We start from the raw sequence: 22,392 nt of genomic DNA on the forward strand, positions 1-22,392 counted from the left end.
GAACATAATGGACAGATGTAATATTCAGAATAGTTATCAAACCTGAAAGGCATGGGCACCAATTAATCAGAATGGGTCCACAATCCATTAGCATAGATGCCAGATGGCTTGCTATTTTAGGGCATATTAGGGAGATAGCCCTGGAAATAGGGGCAAAAGTTAATATTTAAGTAACCCTACTACCTGCCAGATACTAACATATGATCAATTTACGTGGACTTTTTAAATTGAAAACTTACAATGACGCTTTGAGGAAGGCATTAACAAAACTGGCTATCAAAGATTTCAGATAACCTGCCCTTGGTCCCACAGGTAGTACAGTAGTCTGGTTTTACACACAGGTGTATGTGTACCATACTGCAAAGGGAAATTCTGCCCTGGTACATGCAGAACTGTGGCCCTGATTTTCTTTTCTGGTCCAAGGAATGACAGTATGTGACACGATGGAGCCGCATGGCAATTCTCACTGACGGACGACAAGACCCAGGGTTGCATAACATGCAAAAGCTAGTGGCTAAATGAAGTCTGAGCTATAATCCTGTGGGGGAGGACTAAACTGAGAACAAGTCTGCACTTGCCCTGGATTATTTCAAAACAAAAAACTTCTAACTTAAAAATAAACGGTTTAATTATGCCCCAAATATAGTGCATTTTATTTTCCTAATTAAAAATCAACACAGTCTAATAAAGGGTTTGCTTTTGATGCTGGCGATGTCACTCCCTTTAATACTTCGGACCTCATCTTGGAAGCTTAATTTGGACACTCATGTAGGAATTTTCTGAAACATTTCAGTGCTTTGTGGAAAGAGAGAAACAGAATATTTTATATCAGAATATGCTTGAAAATCAGAGCTATGGCCACATTTCTGCCAACATGAAAGAAGGAGAGGAGATGGCCTCCTTGGCATCTGAAGTGACAGTCTTCAGCAATGCCCAGGGGCTCTTCCCTTCCCTATTTTTTTTTTCTTTTTTTTTTTGAATCCCGGTTCAAAAAGCCCAACCTGAGGTCATGCTAAAGCACAGCCACTCTGTAAATGCAGATTCTGCTTCTTCCCCCTCTCCATCTACCCCAGTAGAGATGTGAAGGTCAACAAAACAAACTGGGTGGATCTAAAATTATTCATCAGAATAAACAAATTATTAACTTTTTCAAGTACACCATGGGGTTGGAATAGTTCCTTTTAAAGAGAAAAATGAGATAAGACCAAGCAACATAATTTTTTTATATTTAAATGATCCATTATAAAAACTTAATGATTCATCTAAAAAATATTTACTATATTTTTTTCTTCCCATCTTTTTAGGTCTTTCTAGATAAAATGATTGGCTTGTACATACTCAGTTTGGTTCATTTTCAGTGTTTTAGAGTGAAAAAAAAATCATAGGTTTTGGAGTTAGAGACTGAGCTTGGCCAGGTACTAGCCATATACTTTGACCAAGTTACCACATTTTTCAGAGCCCCAGTAAATGAGGCATGTCTTTGAAGGGGTGTTTTAAAGTTAGAAGAAGATAATGTAATTAAAATGCACATTGTAATAGGTACTTGCCAGGATAATTTTATTTTTGATTGCTAATCATTATTTTGGAGTGTAATACTTTTCATTTTTCAACCCAGATGTCTACAGACATATTTTAAGTTCATACAAATCTTCTGGGTATCACCTGTTTGCTCCCCAAGGTTCCCTCTCTACCCTGCTCTGTCCTCAGGGAAGGCTAACTGGATACATTGATGGACTCTCTTGCCTTCTTCTGGCTGGGTTTTGGCCAAGGGCGGATCGTAGGTAGAAGAAGAGGTAAAGAGTCAGGTTGAGGATTTATTTCCCAGGTGCTTCTCTGTGGGTCCCTGTAGCAAAAGCCACAGCCGCTGTCAGGGGCCCTCTCTGTGCAGCTCTGTCTCTCTCCTGGTTCCAGTAAATGCTCCCTCTCCCACCTCCCAACACCCCGAGCCCCCCTTACTCACTCCAGGGTACTAGACCACTTCTTGTTTGTTGCTTTTTAAAAATCCTGTCCACAGCCTTACCATCTATTAAACTCTTCTCAATAATTCAGCTTGGAGGTAGCATCTATTTCCTGCTAGATCTAGAAATTATACAATAGTTATCACACTTCCACTAGTATTGCTTCCAAGCTTCGTAAGATTTTGTTTATATTACATATATATGTGTATAGTTGTCAATCAGGTTCTTCCACGAGGCTTTCCATCATAGCTAACAGAAATGTGTTCTGGAGGAGGTTTGGCTGAACAGAAGCTTTGGTTTCAAACAACTGGGTTCTGGTCACAATTCTGCCATTTCTAAGCTCTATCCAAGACTTCTCTGTAAGACTCAATTCTTTCATCTGTGAAATAAGGATAATAGTTTCTGTCTCATAGGATAGTTAGAATACATGTAATTGTTAAATTAATGTCAGCTGTTAAGAATAAAAAAAGGATGCCCAGCTGATCATAAACGAGCAGCTGAGCTTTGTCAAGTCTGCCTTCAGTACTGTAACATTTCAGGCCAAGGTGGAGGTACTGAAATCAGGCCTTGTGTGAACCCAGTGTGAACGGGGGACAGGGCAGCTGAGTGCTGTAGAACAGTCTGCACCCTCTGGCTACAGAGCAGATCTTGCTGGAGGCCTGGCTCCACAGCGATTTTGTTTTCCTCCCGTGACTCTGCATCACCCTACCAGGAAAGGCTTTTTAAAACGAATTGCAGGTACTATTTCAGAGCTCCAGAATTTTTACAGACCTACTCAGGTGCTTCTGATATCCAGCCTGGGCTCTGAGCCTTACCCCAAGGGGCAAGATACTATCCCGGGCAGAGGTCACCCTGTGCTACACCCTGTGGCCCTCCTCTGCTCCACAGCCAGCCAGGGACCAATCTGATCAGCCTTCAAAGAAAGCGAATACTTAGAAAATCTTAGGGCTAGGATGCTAACATTTGCCCTAGGATTACCAGCCATAGATTAGACGTATGAGCTGTTTTTCCCAACTTGGATACAGAGTCCTAGTGCCAGATATTAATAAGCTCAGTATTCTCTGGGGGAAACTCTTGACTTTTGACAGACTTTTGACAAGGTCTGTTACTGTCCAGGTCCTTCAGGGTTATTGCAACTACCCAAACTGCAACTTTTCTGGAAGCACCATGGCTGTCACTGCTGGGAGCTTTGCTGTGCTTTCTCCAGGCCAGTGCATGGTCCAGCCAAAAGAGTCTGGCAGTGCCCTTTGTTCTCATCAACTCCCTACCTGTCCTATGTATTCTTTTATTCACTCATGCATTCAGTAAATATTTATTGTGCTATCACAGAGGGTGGATTCTACCCATATATATGGAAAGCCTCCTGGGAAAAAAAATCCCCAAGTAATTCATTGGTACACCCATTGAGAATCGTGTTTCTAAATGTAGTCAGCCTGAAGTAATAACTTGAGTCAATGGTAGCTCACATTTCTGTAAGGCAGTTTTGTAGAAATTATTTTAATTGTTCATTCTGTTTATCCAAGAGGTAGAATGTCAAATCCACTAGTGAAAGCAATCTACTGGTGGAAGCAGATGTTCCAATTTATCAAGAGTATCTTTTTGAAAGGGCTATACGTAAGTCTTCATTGAGTTTTACCTTCTAAAGGGTTTATTAGTTTAGGAAACTGACCACAGCAGTTGCTGCCTCCATTCTGGCTCTTCATGCTCTAGCTGACCTGGACACAGCCAAGTCTGTGGATGGCATGTTGCCGCCACCTAGTGGTGAACATGGAACTTTAACCTTGTGACTGGAATAAAAATCTCTTTGAGGGAATTGGTAGAGTTGGAGTAGCAACATCAGTTTGAAAACAATCTTGAATCCCCTCTTGCCCTCAAACAAACAAAAAACCCACCCAACCACCCTGATATATTTCTTCGACAAGTTTAGGTATTCTCTAACTTTTTTTAAAAGGGCACACCAACGCTCATTTCCCCCCTTTTCTCTATTCACACACTACAGTAATTTTTCCTTCATTAAACAAAAAGTCAGAAATAAACTATCACCCTAACCTCTCAATATCTGTGAAATACCTAATGTGGATATGCAAACGACAGAGAATGCTCGTTCAACCTTTTTAATGAACCCTTAAACATCAAATGCATAGCGCTTCTTCTGATGAATGAAACATCTCTTCTCAGAGCCAGGAAAACAATTAAGAAGCACTCGAGAGGGAGACTTTCAAGATGGCGGAGGGGTAAGACGCGGAGATCACCTTCCTCTCCACAAATACATCAGAAATACATCTACATGTGGAACAATTCCTACAGAACACCTACTGAACGCTGGCAGAAGACCTCAGACTTCCCAAAAGGTAAGAAGCTCCCCACGTACCTGAGTAGGGCAAAAGGAAAAAGAATAAACAGAGACAAAAGGATAGGGACAGGACCTGCACCAGTGGGAGGGAGCTGTGAAGGAGGAAAGCTTTCCACACACTAGGAAGCCCCTTCGCGGGCGGAGACTGCAGGTGGCAGAGAGGGGAGCTTCGGAGACGCGGGGGAGAGCGCAGCAACAGGGGTGCGGAGGACAAACCGGAGAGATTCCCGCACAGAGGATCAGGGCCGACCAGCACTCACCAGGCCTAGAGGCTTGTCTGCTCACCCGCCGGGGCGGGCGGGGCTGGGAGCTGAGGCTCGGGCTTCGGTCGGAGCGCAGGGAGAGGACTGGGGTTGGCGGCGTGAACACAGCCTGCAGGGGGTTAGTGCGCCACGGCTAGCCGGGAGGGAGTCCGGGGAAAAGTCTGGACCTGCCGAAGAGGCAAGAGACTTTTTCTTGCCTCTTTGTTTCCTGGTGCGCGAGGAGAGGGGATTCAGAGTGCCGCTTAAAGGAGCTCCAGAGACGGGTGCGAGCCGCGGCTATCAGCGCGGACCCCAGAGACGGGCATGAGACGCTAAGGCTGCTGCTGCCGCCATCGAGAAGCCTGTGTGCGAGCACAGGTTACTATCCACACCCCGCTTCCGGGGAGCCTGTCCAGCCCGGAACTGCCAGGGTCCCGGGATCCAGGGACAACTTCCCCGGGAGAACGCACGGCGCGCCTCAGGCCGGTGCAACGTCATGCCGGCCTCTGCCGCTGCAGGCTCGCCCCGCACTCCGTGCCCCTCCCTCTCCCCGGCCTGAGTGAGCCAGAGCCCCCGAATCAGCGGCTCCTTTAACCCCGTCCTGTCTGAGCGAAGAACAGACGCCCTCCTGCGACCTACACGCAGAGGCGGAGCCAAATCCAAAGCTTAACCCCCGGGAGCGGTGCGAACAAAGAACAGAAAGGGAAATCTCTCCCAGCAGCCTCAGAAGCAGTGGATTTTATAAAGCTCCACAATCAACTTGATGTACCCTGCATCTGTGGAAAGCTGAATACACAACGAATCATCCCAAATTGATGCAGTGGACTTTGGGAGCAACTGTAGACTTAGGGTTTGCTGTATGCTACTGACTGGTTTCTGCTTTTAAGTTTATCTTAGTTTAGTATTTAGAGTTTATTATCATTGGTAGATTTGTTTATTGATTTGGTTACTCTGTTCTCTTTTTTTTTTAATATACAGGTATATATATATACTTTTATTTCCCTTTTTCTCTTTTTGTGAGTGTGTATGTGTATGCTTCTGTGTGAGATATTGTCTGTATAGCTTTGCTTTTACCATTGGTCCTAGGGTTCTGTTTGGCCATTTTTTTTGTTTGTTTTTTTAGTATAGTTTTTAGCACATGTTTTCATTGGTGGATTTGTTTTTTGGTCTGGTTACTCTCTTCTTTCTTTCTTTCTACTTTTTTTTCTTTTTATAATTTTTAATCATTTTCTATTTTTAATATTTTTTATTTTAATAACTTTATTTCTTTTAATTTTCTTTCTTTCTCCTTCCTTCCTTCCTTCCTTCCTTCCTCCCTCCCTCCCTCCCTTCCTCCCTTCCTTCCTCCCTCTCTTTTTTCTTCCTTTTCTTCTGGGCTGTGTGACTGAGGGTCTTGGTGCTCTGGCCGGGTATCAGGCCTGTGCCTCTGAAGTGGGAGAGCCAACTTCAGGACAGTGGACCACCAGAGACCTCCCCACTCCACATAATATCAGTTGGTGAAAGCTATCCCAGAGATTTCCATCTCAACACTAAGACGCAGCTCCACTCAACAACTAGCAAGCTACAGTGCTGGAGACCCTATGCCAAACAACTAGCAAGACAGGAACACATCCCACCCATTAGAAGAGAGGCTGCCTAAAATCATGTCCACAGACACCCCAAAACACACCATTGGACACTGTCCTGCCCACCAGAAACACAAGACCCAGCCTCATCCACCAGAACACAGGCACTAGTTCCCTCCATCAGGAAGCCTACACAACCCACTAAACCAACCTTAGCCACTGGGGACACACACCAGAAACAACGGGAACTACGAACCTGCAGCCTGCAAAAAGGAGACCCCAAACACAGTAAGGTAAGCAAAATGAGAAGACAGAAAAACACACAGCAGATGAAGGAGCAAGGTAAAAACCCACCAGACCAAACAAATGAAGAGGAAATAGGCAGTCTACCTGAAAAAGAATTCAGAATAATGATAGTAAAGATGATCCAAAATCTTGGAAATAGAATGGAGAAAATATAAGAAATGTTTAACACGGAACTAGAACAACTAAAGAGCAAAGAAACAATGATGAACAACACAATAAATGAAATTAAAAATTCTCTAGAAGGAATCAATAGCAGAATAACTGAGGCAGAAGAACGGATAAGTGACCTGGAAGATAAAATAGTGGAAATAACTACCACAGAGCAGAATAAAGAAAAAAAGAATGAAAAGAATTGAGGACAGTCTCAGAGACCTTTGGGACAACATTAAATGCAACAACATTTGAATTATACGGGTCCCAGAAGAAGAAGAGGAAAAGAAAGAGACTGAGAAAATATTTGAAGAGATTATAGTTGAAAACTTCCCTAATATGGGAAAGGAAATAGTCCAGTCTGGTAAGCACAGAGAGTCCCATAAAGGATAAATCCAAGGAGAAACACACCAAGACACATATTAATCAAACTATAAAAAATTAAATACAAAGAAAATATATTAAAAGCAGCAAGGGAAAAACAACAAATAACATACAAGGGAATCCCCATAAGGTAACAACTGATCTTTCAGCAGAAACTCTGCAAGCCAGAAGGGAGTGGCAGGACATATTTAAAGTGATCAAAGGGGAAAAGTTAAAACCAAGATTACTCTACCCAGCAAGGAACTCATTCAGATTTGATGGAGAAATTAAAACGTGTACAGACAATCAAAATTTAAGAGAATTCAGCACCACCAAACCAGCTTTACAACAAATGCTAAAGGAACTTCTATAGGCAAGAAACACAAGAGAAGGAAAAAACCTACAAAAACAAACCCAAAACAATTAAGAAAATGGTAATAGGAACATACATATCAATAATTACCTTAAATGTAAACAGATTAAATGCTCCCACCAAAAGACATAGACTGGCTGAATGGATACAAAATAAAGACCTGCATATATGTTGTCTACAAGAGACCCACTTCAGACCTAGGGACACATACAGACTGAAAGTGAGGGGATGGAAAAAGTATTCCATGCAAATGGGAATCAAAAGAAAGCTGGGGGCTTCCTTGGTGGCACAGTGGTTGAGAGTCCGCCTGCCGATGTAGGGGACACGGGTTTGTGCCCCGGTCTGGGAAGATCCCACATGCCGCGGAGCGGCTGGGCCCATGAGCCATGGCCGCTGAGCCTGTGCATCCGGAGCCTGTGCTCCACAACGGGAGAGGCCACAACAGTGAGAGGCCCGCGTACTGCAAAAAAAAAAAAGAGGAATTGTACAGATGTTGTCAGGACATATAGGAGTAGATTTGGAGCTAAGAGAGTCTTCAAGGAGAAAGGAATCCAAAGAATGTTTAAGATATAATTAGAAAATGAAGAAAAGCATGGAAGAGCTCATTCCCAGTGAAGAGAACTTCGTATCTAAATGCTAAGATGTGAGAGCACTATCTATTCAAGGAACTAAAAGCAACGATATGGGTAGTGCAGAGAGTGCTGGGAGAAGTTTATAAAAGACAGGGCTGGAGGCTTAAGCAGAAACCAGATAATAAAGTATTTTATAAGCTATATTGAGGTGGCCAGATTTCATCCCAAGGGCTGAATTACTTTGTAAGTACAAGAATTACATTGTCAGAGTTGTACTTTAGAAAAATCATTCTAGATATAACATGCAGAATTAATTTGGGAGGGGGAAGAAAATTTCCAGCAAGGTACTCTGCTTCCAAAATGATAGGTTAGGTTCATTAGCCTCCAACTGTAAACAACAATATATCTGGGAAACAAACAAACAAACAAACAAAAAACTGTTTCCAGGCACTGGACACCAGACAGCACAGATTTATGACCATTAAGGGAAGTGAAACAATTGGGATAATTTCCACATTCAACCCAGATTTCTTCCTGGGGCACATTCCTAATCATGGCACAGAGAAGTGGAGCCCAAACAGAGAGTAAGAGCTTCACTAGGTAGAGAAAACAGAGTTCAGTGTTTGGGGATGCTGAAGTGGCTGGAATTCGCAAATTAAGATACTGAAGAAGAAGGATCTGTGGACAGAATGAGCTCCAGAAATCTGTATCGGGTTCCCTGAATCTTTAGCCCAATAAAAGCTGTATGTGCACAGGATGGGAGTCTGAGACCTGGCAGAAGAGAGCTAATGGGAGGGAGCATTTTGCTTAAAGATGATGGAGTTCTGATCTGCTAGAGTAGAGAGACCTTGCTGAACACACCAGGAATGCAGTTGAGACCCCAGAAAGGTCACACTTTAGAAAAAGAATAGGGTATACTAACCCACAGTAGGGGCTACTCTAGACCTACACTCAAATCCTAAAATCAAATTTCAACAGATCAAACTTACCCACCAATATATTAACTGGCTTCCAGAATAAAACTCAATGAAGAAAAAGTTTCCTAGGAGGACTTATTCTATCTTCTCTCACTAAAATGATAATTATATTCTTTCAAAGTTGTAAATGAGTGACCTGTGAATGAGAAGAAGCTGGGAGTGATGTGCAATCACCATATTGATGACAAAATCATGAGAGGCAGAGTGGCCTAGAGAATAATATAATACCACAGGGCTATTTTTCTATTTTTGCCATGGCCACTGATTTATTGTGAAATTAGGAGCAAATTTAACTTGTTCTCTCTTCTAGGATAAGGCATTATTGAGGACAGGAATCTTAATAATAGAACAAAGCTCAATAAAGGACAGTGGATTTTTCTGCCCTTTACTTTAAATTCTATATCTCCAGCACCTAGATCAATGACAGACACAAATATTTGTTAAATTAATAGTATTTTAAGAAAAGATTTCAGCCAGAAAGCCTAGGAAAAAGGATGTTGCAGTTGCAGAATTGATGATAGTTTAGGCTGGGTCAAGGCTGTGGGGATAAAGAGAAATAGAGATATTTGAGAAATATTTAGAAGAAAGAATTTACTGAACTTGTTGGTAGTATGTTGTAGAAAAGGATAAGGGAGCTGTCCAGTATGAATCCCAGGGTCTTGCTTGGACATATGCTCAATGTATGCTGGTGTGTCCACTGAGATAGGGGAACCAGGAGAAACAGCAAGTTTGGAGCAGGTTTTATGAAGAGAAAGCTGGGTTTAGCTTTAGATATTTGGGGTTCAAAGTACCTACAGTATGTCTAAGTGGATAAGTCTGGTAGGCAGATGGATAAATAGGACTGAAGTTCAGGAGACAGGTTTGGATTTCAGATATGTCTAAATTCCAAGAACAGACACAATTTAGGGTAAAACTAGAAACATCTACATGTGCTTAATACTTTGGACTTTAATGCCTTATTATAGTCCATTTTTATTAGAATTATTTCATATATCTCCTCTGTCATCCACACTCAGCCCTTAACTCCAGATTAAAAAGTCAACGGAGGATTCTGATAGACTAGAGGTAATTGTATTCCTATCCGATTGGGCCAATCACTGTGTTCAGGGGACTGAGGAACAATGATGAATTCAGCTAGATTCACTCGCTATAGAGAGGAGAAGTACAGATGGGGCAGTTCTGTGACGGAAAGAACCCCATGCTGCAGTGGGAAAGTATCAATTCCGAAAGAGAAGAAAAGTGAATTGCTCCTCCAGAAGACGTTAGTACCGAACAAACAAAACAAAACTGCATCGCCTAACCTAAACTATCACCGTTGACCCTTGAACAACACAAGTTTGAACTGTGTGGGTCCACTTATACATGGATTATTTTCAATAGTAAATATGATAGTACTACATGATCTGTGGTTGGTTGAATCTGTGGATGTGGAACTGTGAATATGGAGGAACCACCTGTATGGAGGGCTGGCTCTAAGTTATAGCTGGATTTTCGACTGCTTGGAGGGTCGGCGCCCCTAACCCTGCCTTGCAGGGTCAAATGTACTTGTACTGAAGGTGTTTTTTTCCTGTTTGAAATCTGGCTCCCAAGCTAAAATCCCAATCGACTTGAGCATTGTGTACAGAGTGACATTTGGGAAGATGAGATTGTGGAGTAAGTAAAGGAAACCTTACAAACCTTGCTCACTATGTAACTCTAACGTTCTCTGTCAGGTTCTGGAAAAGATCTGTAACATTCTACGTACTGATTCTCTGGCAGAGGTTCTACAGTGGCTGCTCCATGCAAGTTCAAAAGGTGAGATTAAGCATTTGTGAACACTGAGCTCAGTTTATTGTCGGAAACTAGGAATGTGCCAGTGTCTGAAGTTTTCTTCCTTGGATTTGCAAAGACAAGGTTGCAATATTATTTCCCTAATGTTTCAGTATCAGAGTCCTGTATATCCAGCTGCACACAAGCTGGCCATACAATGACCCACAATTTGGTATGCCCCAAGCTGAACTTCTTCGGGTGATGTGAAACACTTGTGTCCAGAGCTGGTTTGTGCTTCTCCTCCTGAGTCCGCACACCCAGGCTCTCCCTGAGCATATCTTCTGGCCTCCTGTGACCCCTGAATACAGCCTGTTTCCCTCCTTTTATGTGGATGGCAATAGCACAGCCTTCCAAATTCCAGATTCTAACAGCTCTGCCAATTCCTCACCAAAACCATCAAGTCAGTCAACTCCCAGCCTCCTTCAGGCTTTTCTGACCTGTTCCATGAAAGCACATGCCAGTCCCAAGTGAGATAACCATAAATAGCATAGAGCAGCTAACCTCAGACCTAGCTGGTCATCAGACTGACTGAGGCAAAACTGAGGTGAGTGGAGTCTGAGAATTGACATTTCTAACAAGTTCCCAGGTGACACTGATAAGCCTGGTCTGGGGACCACTCTTTGAAAATCACTGCAGTAATCAATGTTAGGAAATACCAATGTGTTAGGAACAGACTAATGTTTTTAAATGGGGAGTACTTTGGAGATAGTACCTTACCTCAGGAAGATTACTTGGCAGGCAATTGAGAAGTATTTGGGGATAAGGAGTTTTTAGTTATTCTTTTTTTTTCCTTTTTAAGAATATAAATTTTTAAAATTTACACAAGTATTGAGTGCTTATTTGGGGGTGAAAAACAAATCAACCAGAAAAAAATAATAAAAGAGGAAAAATAATAAAATTATCACGGACATCACTTTAGTACTACTTTGGTCTATATCTTTGTAGAGATGCTTAAAACTATTTATTATTTAACAATTAGTCTTTATTTTAATGAGATCTCATGGTACTAATACTTTTTATAGGTATCCTTATTTGTTTTTATTTGGCAGTGGCCTGTAAGTCTGGGTTTTATACTCAATATTTAAAATGTATTCCACTGCCACTCAGGGACAAGTACCCCAGTGAGTACTCTGAGAGCTATACAATATCACAGGTCAACAGAAATTAGGTTGATGTGAATCACCTTTTCCACAGAAAATTTAACTCACACGTAGGTGCCTACCCATAAAACAGATTACCTTTCACACTAGAGTGCTGAGTAAAAGAACTAATCCTGTGTTTCTAGCCAACATGATAATTACAACCTTCATGCCCCTCTCTTTTTTTAAATCAGAAAAGGAGTGGGTCTCAGCTTTGATTCATGCTGAACTGGCTGAGATAAACTTGTTAACTCCCCTCAGAAGAAACGCCTCAGCGGAACTAGCAGCAGAGACTGGCAGGCCACCCAAAGTTAAATCACCCTCAGATTCACCAGCAAAATCAGAAGTGGTAACCAGTTCTAGGGAAGGACATCAACAGAGCAGGTAATTAGACCTAATGGCCACCTATGGGGCATGTGGTTCATAAAGACTTTGAATTCCCTTTTGTGTTTTGTTTGCTTGTTTGTTTTGCGGTACTCGGGCCTTTCACTGTTGTGGCCTCTCCCGTTGCGGAGCACAGGCTCTGGACGCGCAGGCTCAGCGGCCATGGCTCACGGGCCCAGCCGCTCCGCGGCATGTGGGATCTTCCCGGACTGGGGCACGAACCCGTGTTCCCTGCATTGGCAGGCGGACTCTCAACCACTGCGCCACCAGGGAAGCCCTGAATTCCCTTTTGGTTATCTTTCAAAACACTAAAATCGCTGAAGTTTTAAGTATCCTCCTTATTCAGTAAATGACAACAATGAGTGTTTGTTTTCTTTCATTTTCATAAATGTAATACGAGAAATCATTCTAAATCCTGTTGTTCAGAGCATTTGGCAGAGACCATGTCTTCCTTACCTAACAACCCATCTTTTTGAGAAAAGTTCCCTTTCCATTCAGGGTAAAGCAAGAGTAGCCACCCAGAAATCTAAGAAAATGCAGTGGTTTTTAGTTTATCTAAAAATAGAAGCAATAAAGAAAACCAAAATTGCATTGTTATTGTGTATTTTGTTAAATCACTTTTTTTTTTTGTCTAGAACAATGCAAGATTAAAATAAATTGCTCCACTTAATTTTCTCTGACGTATGCCTGGGGGCTGCCAGAGGGAAAAACAACTATTAAGGGAATTTGGAATTATTTCAGTAGAAATTTGTCTTAAGCTTTGTAATTTCAATGACAGAAGAAAATACATGTTTATGTGTAACAGCATGGTGAAAGAATGTGGTAAGATGTTAGTTAAGCTGCGAGAGAATATCTTGTTGCTTTAAAATTAAAAGTTGGGCAAATCTTAAATTCAGGGAAAATAAATATTCAAAACACATGTCACTTTAAAAAGCATTATTAAGACAGAGGAAGAATTTTACATTTTAATCGGTCACCACCTTGAAGTTTCCATAAAATTGGAAACTGGGAGATAGAGTCAGTTTCTCTACCTTACTGAGTAATATCATGTACTGTTCAGATGTTTACTCAAAGTTAGAAGAATTTTTCATTGGAAAGTACATTTAATGCTGTCTGCATTGAAAAATGAAGAATTGGGGTAGCTTATTTAAGAAACATACATAGCTTGTTGATGATAATGCAGTCTATGGGAAATACTTGTTTGTATCTGTGAATTTCATTTTCTCTTTCTCCAATTGATTTAGAGTGTCAAGTCAAGGATATGAAGGAAATAAGGAAGTACTGAAAGGTTAAGTACAGTTTGCGATAATTACTGAGTTGGTATAAGGAAACCAGTAAGTATCTAACTAGTTAGAGACAAAGATGTTAAGGATCTGTGGTTTTAAAGGCAGTATAATACAATAGCAATTACAGCTACTCTTAAGGGACAGCATCTGCTGAATTTCTCAGTGAGATAAATTTGACCTATATTTGACTTTGTTTTGAAAGGCAAAGTGCCTCATCGCACTCTTTGAGAAGCAAGACAGAAGGACAGCAGGAACTCTTAAGTTTGGTCATGCCAATCCAGTGACAGGAGACAACCTGCATTGACCTAACAAAAAGGACAGTGATAGTCAGAGTTTTGGTTCTTCACAGCTTAACTGTCATTGGGCTAAATGATTTTCGCTTGAAACAAAGCCAGCCAGAGAAAACAATGAAATTTTGACAATTAGCCACAACCATATGCCCACAACACAGCTGAAATACAACAGAGAGTAGCAGTTTTATGTCCCCATCAGCAGTCCAGCCCCAGCCTTCAATTTGGACCAAGCAAAATCAAGAATTGTGGAAAGTCCTAGTTTGGTCCAGAATAGTCCAATCAAAATATCCCTGTGGGTTTGGCAGCTCCTAGCTTTAAAACAAACATAGCAGCAATGGCTATAAGGCAACAACTATGAAGCCTGTCCACAAGCCTCAAACAAAAGTCTGTCTTCCTATTTCTGCAAGTCCCCCTTATACCAGGAATGACATAGCAATCAATTAGAGTTTCTGGAGGTCACTCTAGACTCCAGCAGTTTCTGTTGGGATTAATCAAACCCGAAAGAAATGCTATTTGCTAATAGGCAATAATAAGTATAGTTTAGAAATTAGAAAATACCTCCTTACTCTGACACTCCAAGGATGGTCTATTGTATCTGACTTTTAACAAACTCTTCACCCTATGATCACAAAATCATGACAGTGATGGTTTCTATTACATAATTTTATGTCTTATCTGTAGGCCTCAAATATATTTTACCCTGTCTAGATACTTGTATACAAATCCTCAAATCATACCTCTTTGTCTCTTGTGTCGGTATTCAGCGTTTCCCCAAATCCTTATTTCTGTTTAGGTGTAAACAGTGTAGGCCTTGGGAAGGTCTTTTGAGTACAGTTGTTTTAACCGGCTTGTCTACTTTCTTTTTTGTCTGTCAGGACCATATGTCCTTCACCTTTCTCTCACTGGTCCCATCCTTATCCCTCACCTTTACTCATCACCAGCTCTAAATCGTTCCTACCAAAATAATGTTTGATTTTAAGATTGAAAGAACATATCTTGCATGTTATAGAACAAATAACTCACTAAAGATGAGCAGGTGCTAAGAAAGATGAGAATAAATTATTTTACGAATTTTGGGTGTATTTGATTCACCTAAACTTCATATAGATTTTGTGTGTGTGTGATTTGCTACTAAAACATGGCAGAAGCTACTATATTCAATGTCTCAATTATGGTCTTATTGAGACTTTTTCTATTTCAGAGGCTGAGCACAAGCTTCCACTGTTTATAAGAAGAAATAAGATGAAAATACCCATTGCAGAATATTTCAGCAAGCCAAAGCCTCTTCCCAGGCCTAAAACACAAGAGAGCATATCAACAAAACCAACATAAGCAAGGAGTATACAGCAAGGATACAGTCTCTCTCCCCAGAGAACATTTTATCCTGTAACACACCAAAGGTAGAAATTCTAGACTGGGCTAAGTCTTTCACAAACATGAGTTTCACTTTGTTATAACATCAAATTATTAAAAACATGTTTTTGGTATGGAGGAATCAATAGCTCCTCTATATGTTGGTACATGTAAATCTCAAAGCACCTGTATATAATGATACTAAATAAATATTAAGGGAGATAATATTTCTATTTGTAGTTAAATTAGTACCATGTATAAAAGAAATATGTTTATTTATATACTATATTTCTAGTCTTGCTATTAATATTAGTACATAAGCATTGGGCTCTGATACTAGAAAAATCCATAATCAGAATTAGGCAATTTCAATTCAACACTACCCCAAAATCTGATAAAAAATAAAAACAACAACAATAAACAGAATTTTAACATCTGAGCTACTTTTTGCAATCTACTGTGTTTCAGTGTTGTTGGACTATGGGAAAAATGGTCATCTTCTTACCCAATCTTTAGTTTAGAATGTTTGCACAGATATTCAAAACAGATATTATAAATATTTTGTGTGTGTGCATTTATGCATACACTCTTTTTTTTTAAACATCTTTATTGGGGTATAATTGCTTTACAATGGTGTGTTAGTTTCTGCTTTATAACAAAGTGAATCAGTTATACATATACATATGTTCCCATATCTCTTCCCTCTTGCATCTCCCTCCCTCCCACCCTCCCTATCCCACCCCTCCAGGCGGTCACAAAGCACGGAACTGATCTTCCTGTGCTATGCGGCTGCTTCCCGTTAGCTATCTACCTTACGTTTGGTAGTGTATATATGTCCATGCCTCTCTCTCGCTTTGTCACAGCTCACCCTTCCCCCTCCCCATATCCTCAAAGTCCGTTCTCCAGTAGGTCTGTGTCTTTATTCCTGTCTTACCCCTAGGTTCTTCATGACATTTTTTTTTCTTAAATTCCATATATATGTGTTAGCATACAGTATTTGTCTTTCTCTTTCTGACTTACTTCACTCTGTATGACAGACTCTAGGTCTATCCATCTCATTACAAATAGCTCAGTTTTGTTTCTTTTTATGGCTGAGTAATATTCCATTGTATATATGTGCCACATCTTCTTTATCCATTCATCCGATGATGGGCACTTAGGTTGTTTCCATCTCCGGGCTATTGTAAATAGAGCTGCAATGAACATTTTGGTACATGACTCTTTTTGAATTTTGGTTTCCTCAGGGTATATGCCCAGTAGTGGGATTGCTGGGTCATATGGTAGTTCTATTTGTAGTTTTTTAAGGAACCTCCATACCGTTCTCCATAGTGGCTGAACCAATTCACATTCCCACCAGCAGTGCAAGAGTGTTCCCTTTTCTCCACACCCTCTCCAGCTTTTATTGTTTCTAGATTTTTTGATGATGGCCATTCTGACTGGTGTGAGGTGATACCTCATTGTAGTTTTGATTTGCATTTCTCTAATGATTAATGATGTTGAGCATTCTTTCATGTGTTTGTTGGCATTCTGTATATCTTCTTTGGAGAAATGTCTATTTAGGTCTTCTGCCCATTTTTGGATTGGGTTGTTTGTTTTTTTCTTATTGAGCTGCATGAGCTGCTTGTAAATTTTGGAGATTAATCCTTTGTCAGTTGCTTCATTTGCAAATATTATCTCCCATTCTGAGGGTTGTCTTTTGGTCTTGTTTATGGTTTCCTTTGCTGTGCAAAAGCTTTGAAGTTTCATTAGGTCCCATTTGTTTATTTTTGTTTTTATTTCCATTACTCTAGGAGGTGGGTCAGAAAGGATCTTGCTGTGATTTATGTCATAGAGTGTTCTGCCTATGTTTTCCTCTAAGAGTTTGATAGTTTCTGGCCTTACATTTAGGTCTTTAATCTATTTTGAGCTTATTTTTGTGTATGGTGTTAGGGAGTGATCTAGTCTCATACTTTTACATGTAGCTGTCCAGTTTTCCCAGCACCACTTATTGAAGAGGCTGTCCTTTCTCCACTGTACATTCCTGCCTCCTTTATCAAAGATAAGGTGACCATATGTATGCACACACTCTTTTTTTTTTTTTTTTTTTTTTTTTTTTTGTTGTGGTACGCAGGCCTCTCACTGCTGTGGCCTCTCCTGTTGCGGAGCACAGGCTCCGGACGCGCAGGCTCAGCGGCCATGGCTCATGGGCCCAGCCGCTCCGCGGCACGTGGGATCCTCCCGGACCGGGGCACGAACCCGCGTCCCCTGCATCGGCAGGCGGACTCTCAACCACTGTGCCACCAGGTAAGCCCTGCACACACTCTTAATGATAACACTTATACTACACTTACTGTGTGTCAGGAATCATTCTAAACACTTTAGATATAGTAACTTATTTAAGTTTCACCATAACTATTTGAGGTACCTATTATTTTTATACTCACTTTTTTTCTTTTCTTAATTATTATTAATTAATTTATTTATTTTTGGCTGTGTTGGGTCTTCGTTTCTGTGCGAGGGCTTTCTCCAGTTGCATCAAGTGGGGGCCACTCTTCATCGCGGTGCACGGGCCTCTCACTATCGTGGCCTCTCTTGTTGCGGAGCACAGGCTCCAGACACGCAGGCTCAGTAGTTGTGGCTCACGGGCCCAGTTGCTCCGTGGAATGTGGGGTCTTCCCAGACCATGTCTCGAACCCATGTCCCCTGCATTCTCAACCGCTGTGCCACCAGGGAAGCCCCTCACTTTTTTTTTAAATAAGAAAACTTATTTAAAAATAAGTTTAAATTCTCTGAGGCACAGAGTTGTACTCATTGGGATGAGACAAAACAGTTGTAAAAAATGTCATCATTCAAATACAGCAGAGGTTTTTCTCACATAAGAGTCCAAGGTGTGTGTTTTCAACCAGCAGATGACTTCACTTTACTTGGTGATTCAGAGGCCCTGGATCCTTCCATCTTCTGGCTCTACCGTTATCTAGAGTTTCACTGTTAATTTCTTCCTGCTGGCAAAAGAAAGTAGTATCTTCCTATAGCTGCTGTAATAAATTACCACAAACTTAGTGGCTTAAGCCGATACAAGTTTCTTACAGTTCTGGGGCCGAGGTCCAAAATGGATCTCACTGGGCTAAAACCAAGGTGTTGGCAGGGCTGCATTCCTTTTGGAGGCTTTAGGGGAGAATCTGTTTCATTGCCTGTCCAACCTCTAGAGGTTACCCACACTCCTTGCCTCAAGACTCCCTTCTATCTTTAAAGCCAGCAGTGGCTGGTTGAGTCTTTCTCATAACACATCACTGGTGCTGACTCTTCCGTCCCCCCTCTTCCACTGTTAAGGACCCTATGATTACATTGGGCCTGCCTGTTATCCAGGTTATCCAAGATAATCTTATCTTAAGGTCAAATGACTAGCAATTTAATTCCACTTTACCATGTAACACCACAGGTTCCAGAGATTAGGATCTTTGGGGGGACATTATTCTGCCTCCCACAGGGAGGGTACATCTGCTTAAAGTCTTGGTATACATGATATACAATGCTGTGTGTTGTGTGTTTCGAAGGTGTACAGAATCTTTTTCATTTATACATATAGATATATCTATTCATCTCCGGATTCTTTTCCCATATAGGTTATTACAGAATGTTGAGTAGAACTCCCTTGTTATACGTAGGTCCTTGATAATTATCTATTTTATATGTAATAGTTTCTATTTGTAAATCCCCACTTCCTAATTTATCCCTTCCCCACATCTTTCCCCTTTGTTAACCATAATTTTATTTTCTACTTTTGTGATTCTGTTTCTCTTTTGTCAATTGGTTCACTGGTATTACTTTTTAGATTCCATCTGTAAGTGGTATCATACAATATTTGTCTTTTTCTTTCTGACTTACTTCACTTAGTATGATTACAACTAGGTTCATCTATGTTGCTGCAATTGGCATTATTTCATACTTTTCATGCCTGAACAATATTCCATTGTGGACATGTGCCACTTTTTCTTTATCCATTCATTGGTCAATGGACATTTTGGTTGCTTCCATGTCTTGGCTGTTGTAAATCTTGCTGCAGTGCACGTTTGGGTGCATCTTTTCGAATTCTGGTCTTTAGATACATACCCAGCAATTGGACTGCCGGATCATATGGTAGCTCAATTTTTACCTTTTAAAGCTGCCTCCATTCTGTTCTCATTAGTGGCTGCTACCAGTTTACATCCCACCAGCAGCATAAGAGGGTACCAATTTCTCCACCACCCCTTCAGCATTTCTTGTTTGTAGATATTTTGCTGATGGCCATTCTAACTGGTGTGAGGTGATACCTTTTTGTATTTTGGATTTGCCTGACTCTAATAATTAGTGATGTTGAGCAGTTTTTCATGTGCTTTAAGAAAAACAACGGTGTGAGTAGAATTTACCTCTTGAAATTGTCGTCTTGAAAGTTTGCCCTGTGTTGAATTTTCTTGTCGATTCCAGACCGCAGGACATTTTTTGAGGGCAGGTGTCATTTACAGCCCTGCAGTCCTTGTGAATATTATGTGACCGTTAGCACTAGGTTTAAAGCTGCTGTTGCGGAAAACGGCCACAAGGTGGCAGGATTTCTCAATTCCCCACTCTGGTTACTAGGGCAACAGAGCCTTCATGGAAGTCCTGTTCCTTTGTTGTAAATTAGAGTGGAATGTGCCAGGACAAACCCCCAAAAGCTTATGTCTCATTAGTTCTTTGTTTTTTTAATTTAATTTTTATTTTCTATCAGAGTAAATTTGATTACAATGTTGTGTTTGTTCTCAGTGTACAGAACCTGCTTCATTTATGCATATACATATATCTATTCATGTACCGATCCTGTTCCCGTGTAGGTTATTACAGACGGTTGAGTAGACCTCCCTTGCAATGAGGTAGGTCCTTTTTGATATATTTATTTTATCTGTATTAGTATATGTATGTTAACCCCAACATGCTAATTGACCCATTCCTCCCGCCTTTCCATTTGGTTAACCATAAGTTTGTTTTCTAAGTCTGTGTCTTTCTCTGTGGAAATATGTTCATTGGTATCCGTTTTTAGATAACACCTATAAATGACATCATAGGATATTTGTCTTTCTCTTTCTGACTTCACGTAGTATGATTATCTCTAGGCTCATCTATGGTTCTGCAAAGGGCACTGTTTCATTCTTTTTTTGTGGCTAATATTCCGTTGTGTACATGTACCACTTCTGTCCATTCACGTGTCGATTGACATTTTGGTTGCTTCCATTTCTTGGCTACTGTAAATCTTGCTGCAGTGGACGTTTGGGTGATTGTGTCTTTTAGATTCTGGTCTTCTCGGTTGATAGGCCCGGTAGCAGGTCGGCCAAATCATATGGTAGCTGAAGTTTTACCTTTTAATGGCACCTCCATTCAGTTCTCGTTAGTGGTTGTCACCAGTATACATCCCACCAACAGCATAAAGGGTATGCATTTCTCCACAACCCCTTCAGCATTTATTGTTTGTCGACTTTTTGCTGATTGCCATTCTAACTGGTGTGAGGTGATACTTCTTTGTTGTTTGGATATGCATGTCTCCAATTATTCATTATGTTGACCATTTTTCCATGTCTATTTTTTAATAAAAAAAAGAGTAAACTTTACCTTGTGAAAATTTGCCCCGTGTTGAATTTTTTTTGTCAATTTCAGACTGTAGGACATTTTTGGAGGGCAGGTGTCATTTACAGCCCTGCCTTGTGAATGTTAAGTGACCATTAGCACTAGGTTTAAAGCTGCTGTTTCAGGAAATGGCCACAAGGTGGCGCAATACCTACATCCCCAACTCTGGTTACTAGGGCAACAGAGCCTTCTTGGAAGACATGTTCCTAGGTTGTACATCAGAGTGGAAGGTGCCAGGACAAACCCCCAAAAGCTTATGTGTCATTACTTCTTGTTTTTTTAATTTAAATTTTATTTTCTATCGGAGTAAACTCCAGTACAATGTTGTGTTTGTTGTAGGTGTACAGAATCTGGTTCATTTATGCACATACGTTTATCTATTCATCTTCAGTCCTGCTCCCATATAGGTTATTACAGAGTGTTGAGTAGACCTCACTTGGTATATGGTGGTCTTTGGTGATTATATATTTTATTTTAGTATATGTATGTTAACCCCCGTATCCTAATTTATCCATTCCTCCCGCCTTTCCTTTTGGTTAACCATAAGTTTGTTTTCTAAGTCTGTGAGCATCTTTCTCTGTGGAAATATATTCATTGGTATCAATTTTTAGATAACATCTATACATGATATCGTAGGATATTTGTCTTTCTTGTTCTTACTTCACATATGATTATCTCTAGGCTCATCTATGGTGCTGAAAACAGCATTTTTTCATTCTTTTCCGTGGCTAATATTCCATTGGCTACATGTACCATTTCTTGTTTGTCCATTCATCTGTTGATGGCCGTTTTGGTTGCTTCCATATCTTGGCTATTGTAAATCTTGCTGTAGTGGACGTCTGGGTGCCTGTGTCTCTTCCATTCTGGTCTTCTCAGGTTATAGGCCCAGTAGTGGGTCTGCAGGATCATATGGAATTTTTACTTTTTAAAGGCACCTCCGTTCTGTTCTCCTTAGTGGCTGTTACCAGTTTACATCTCTCCAACAGCATAGGAGGGTATGCATTTCTCCACCACCCCTTCAGCATTTCTTGTGTGTAGACTTTTTGCTGATGGCCATTCTGACTCATGATGGGTGATGCCTCTTTGTTGTTTGGATTTGCATGTCTCTAATTATTCGTGATTTTTCCACATCCTTTTATTTTGTTTTTGTTTTTTTAAAGAGTAACAAATTCTGTTGTTTTAAACCACTGGTTTGCAACAGTTTGTTATGGCAGCCCTAGGAAACAATTAACAGGGCTTTTATAATCGGTGAAAATTAAACTTTGTAGTGCTTGTAATGATCTTTCTCCACCTTTCAATATTAAACTGTGCCTTATTCCATATGGAGTAATTTAAGGAAAAGGCATAATGTTCCATGCCACCAACTAGATTTACTCAGAAAAACCTGGAACTTTGAAAGATACAACTTAAGACATTAAGATTTGTTCTTCTACCATTGCGGGGGCTTTTCTTTGTTTACATACATTGCTCACAGACCTTAGACGGATAACTATAAAGATCACTAAGAGTAAAGCAATGTAAGAGACAGTGAACATCAATGTTAAATTCAATGAACTTTCTACCAAGTATATATATATATATATATATATATATATATATATATATATATATATATATATATATAAAATTGAGATGCCAATGAGTAAAAAGAATAGA

General features: G+C 40.5%; 1 protein-coding gene across 1 annotated transcript; it reads left to right on the forward strand.

Moving 5' to 3' along the window:
* Positions 1-6,913: 6,913 nt before the first annotated feature.
* C5H4orf17 (chromosome 5 C4orf17 homolog) lies at positions 6,914-15,174 on the forward strand. The gene is given in 6 exon segments (XM_065878136.1): positions 6,914-6,938; positions 7,959-7,984; positions 10,572-10,653; positions 12,002-12,191; positions 13,436-13,479; positions 14,972-15,174. Coding segments are annotated over 6 exon segments (570 nt in total).
* Positions 15,175-22,392: the final 7,218 nt, after the last annotated feature.

This window comes from Phocoena phocoena, chromosome 5, assembly GCF_963924675.1.
Source record: "Phocoena phocoena chromosome 5, mPhoPho1.1, whole genome shotgun sequence".
Classification (NCBI taxonomy): Eukaryota; Metazoa; Chordata; class Mammalia; order Artiodactyla; family Phocoenidae; genus Phocoena; species Phocoena phocoena.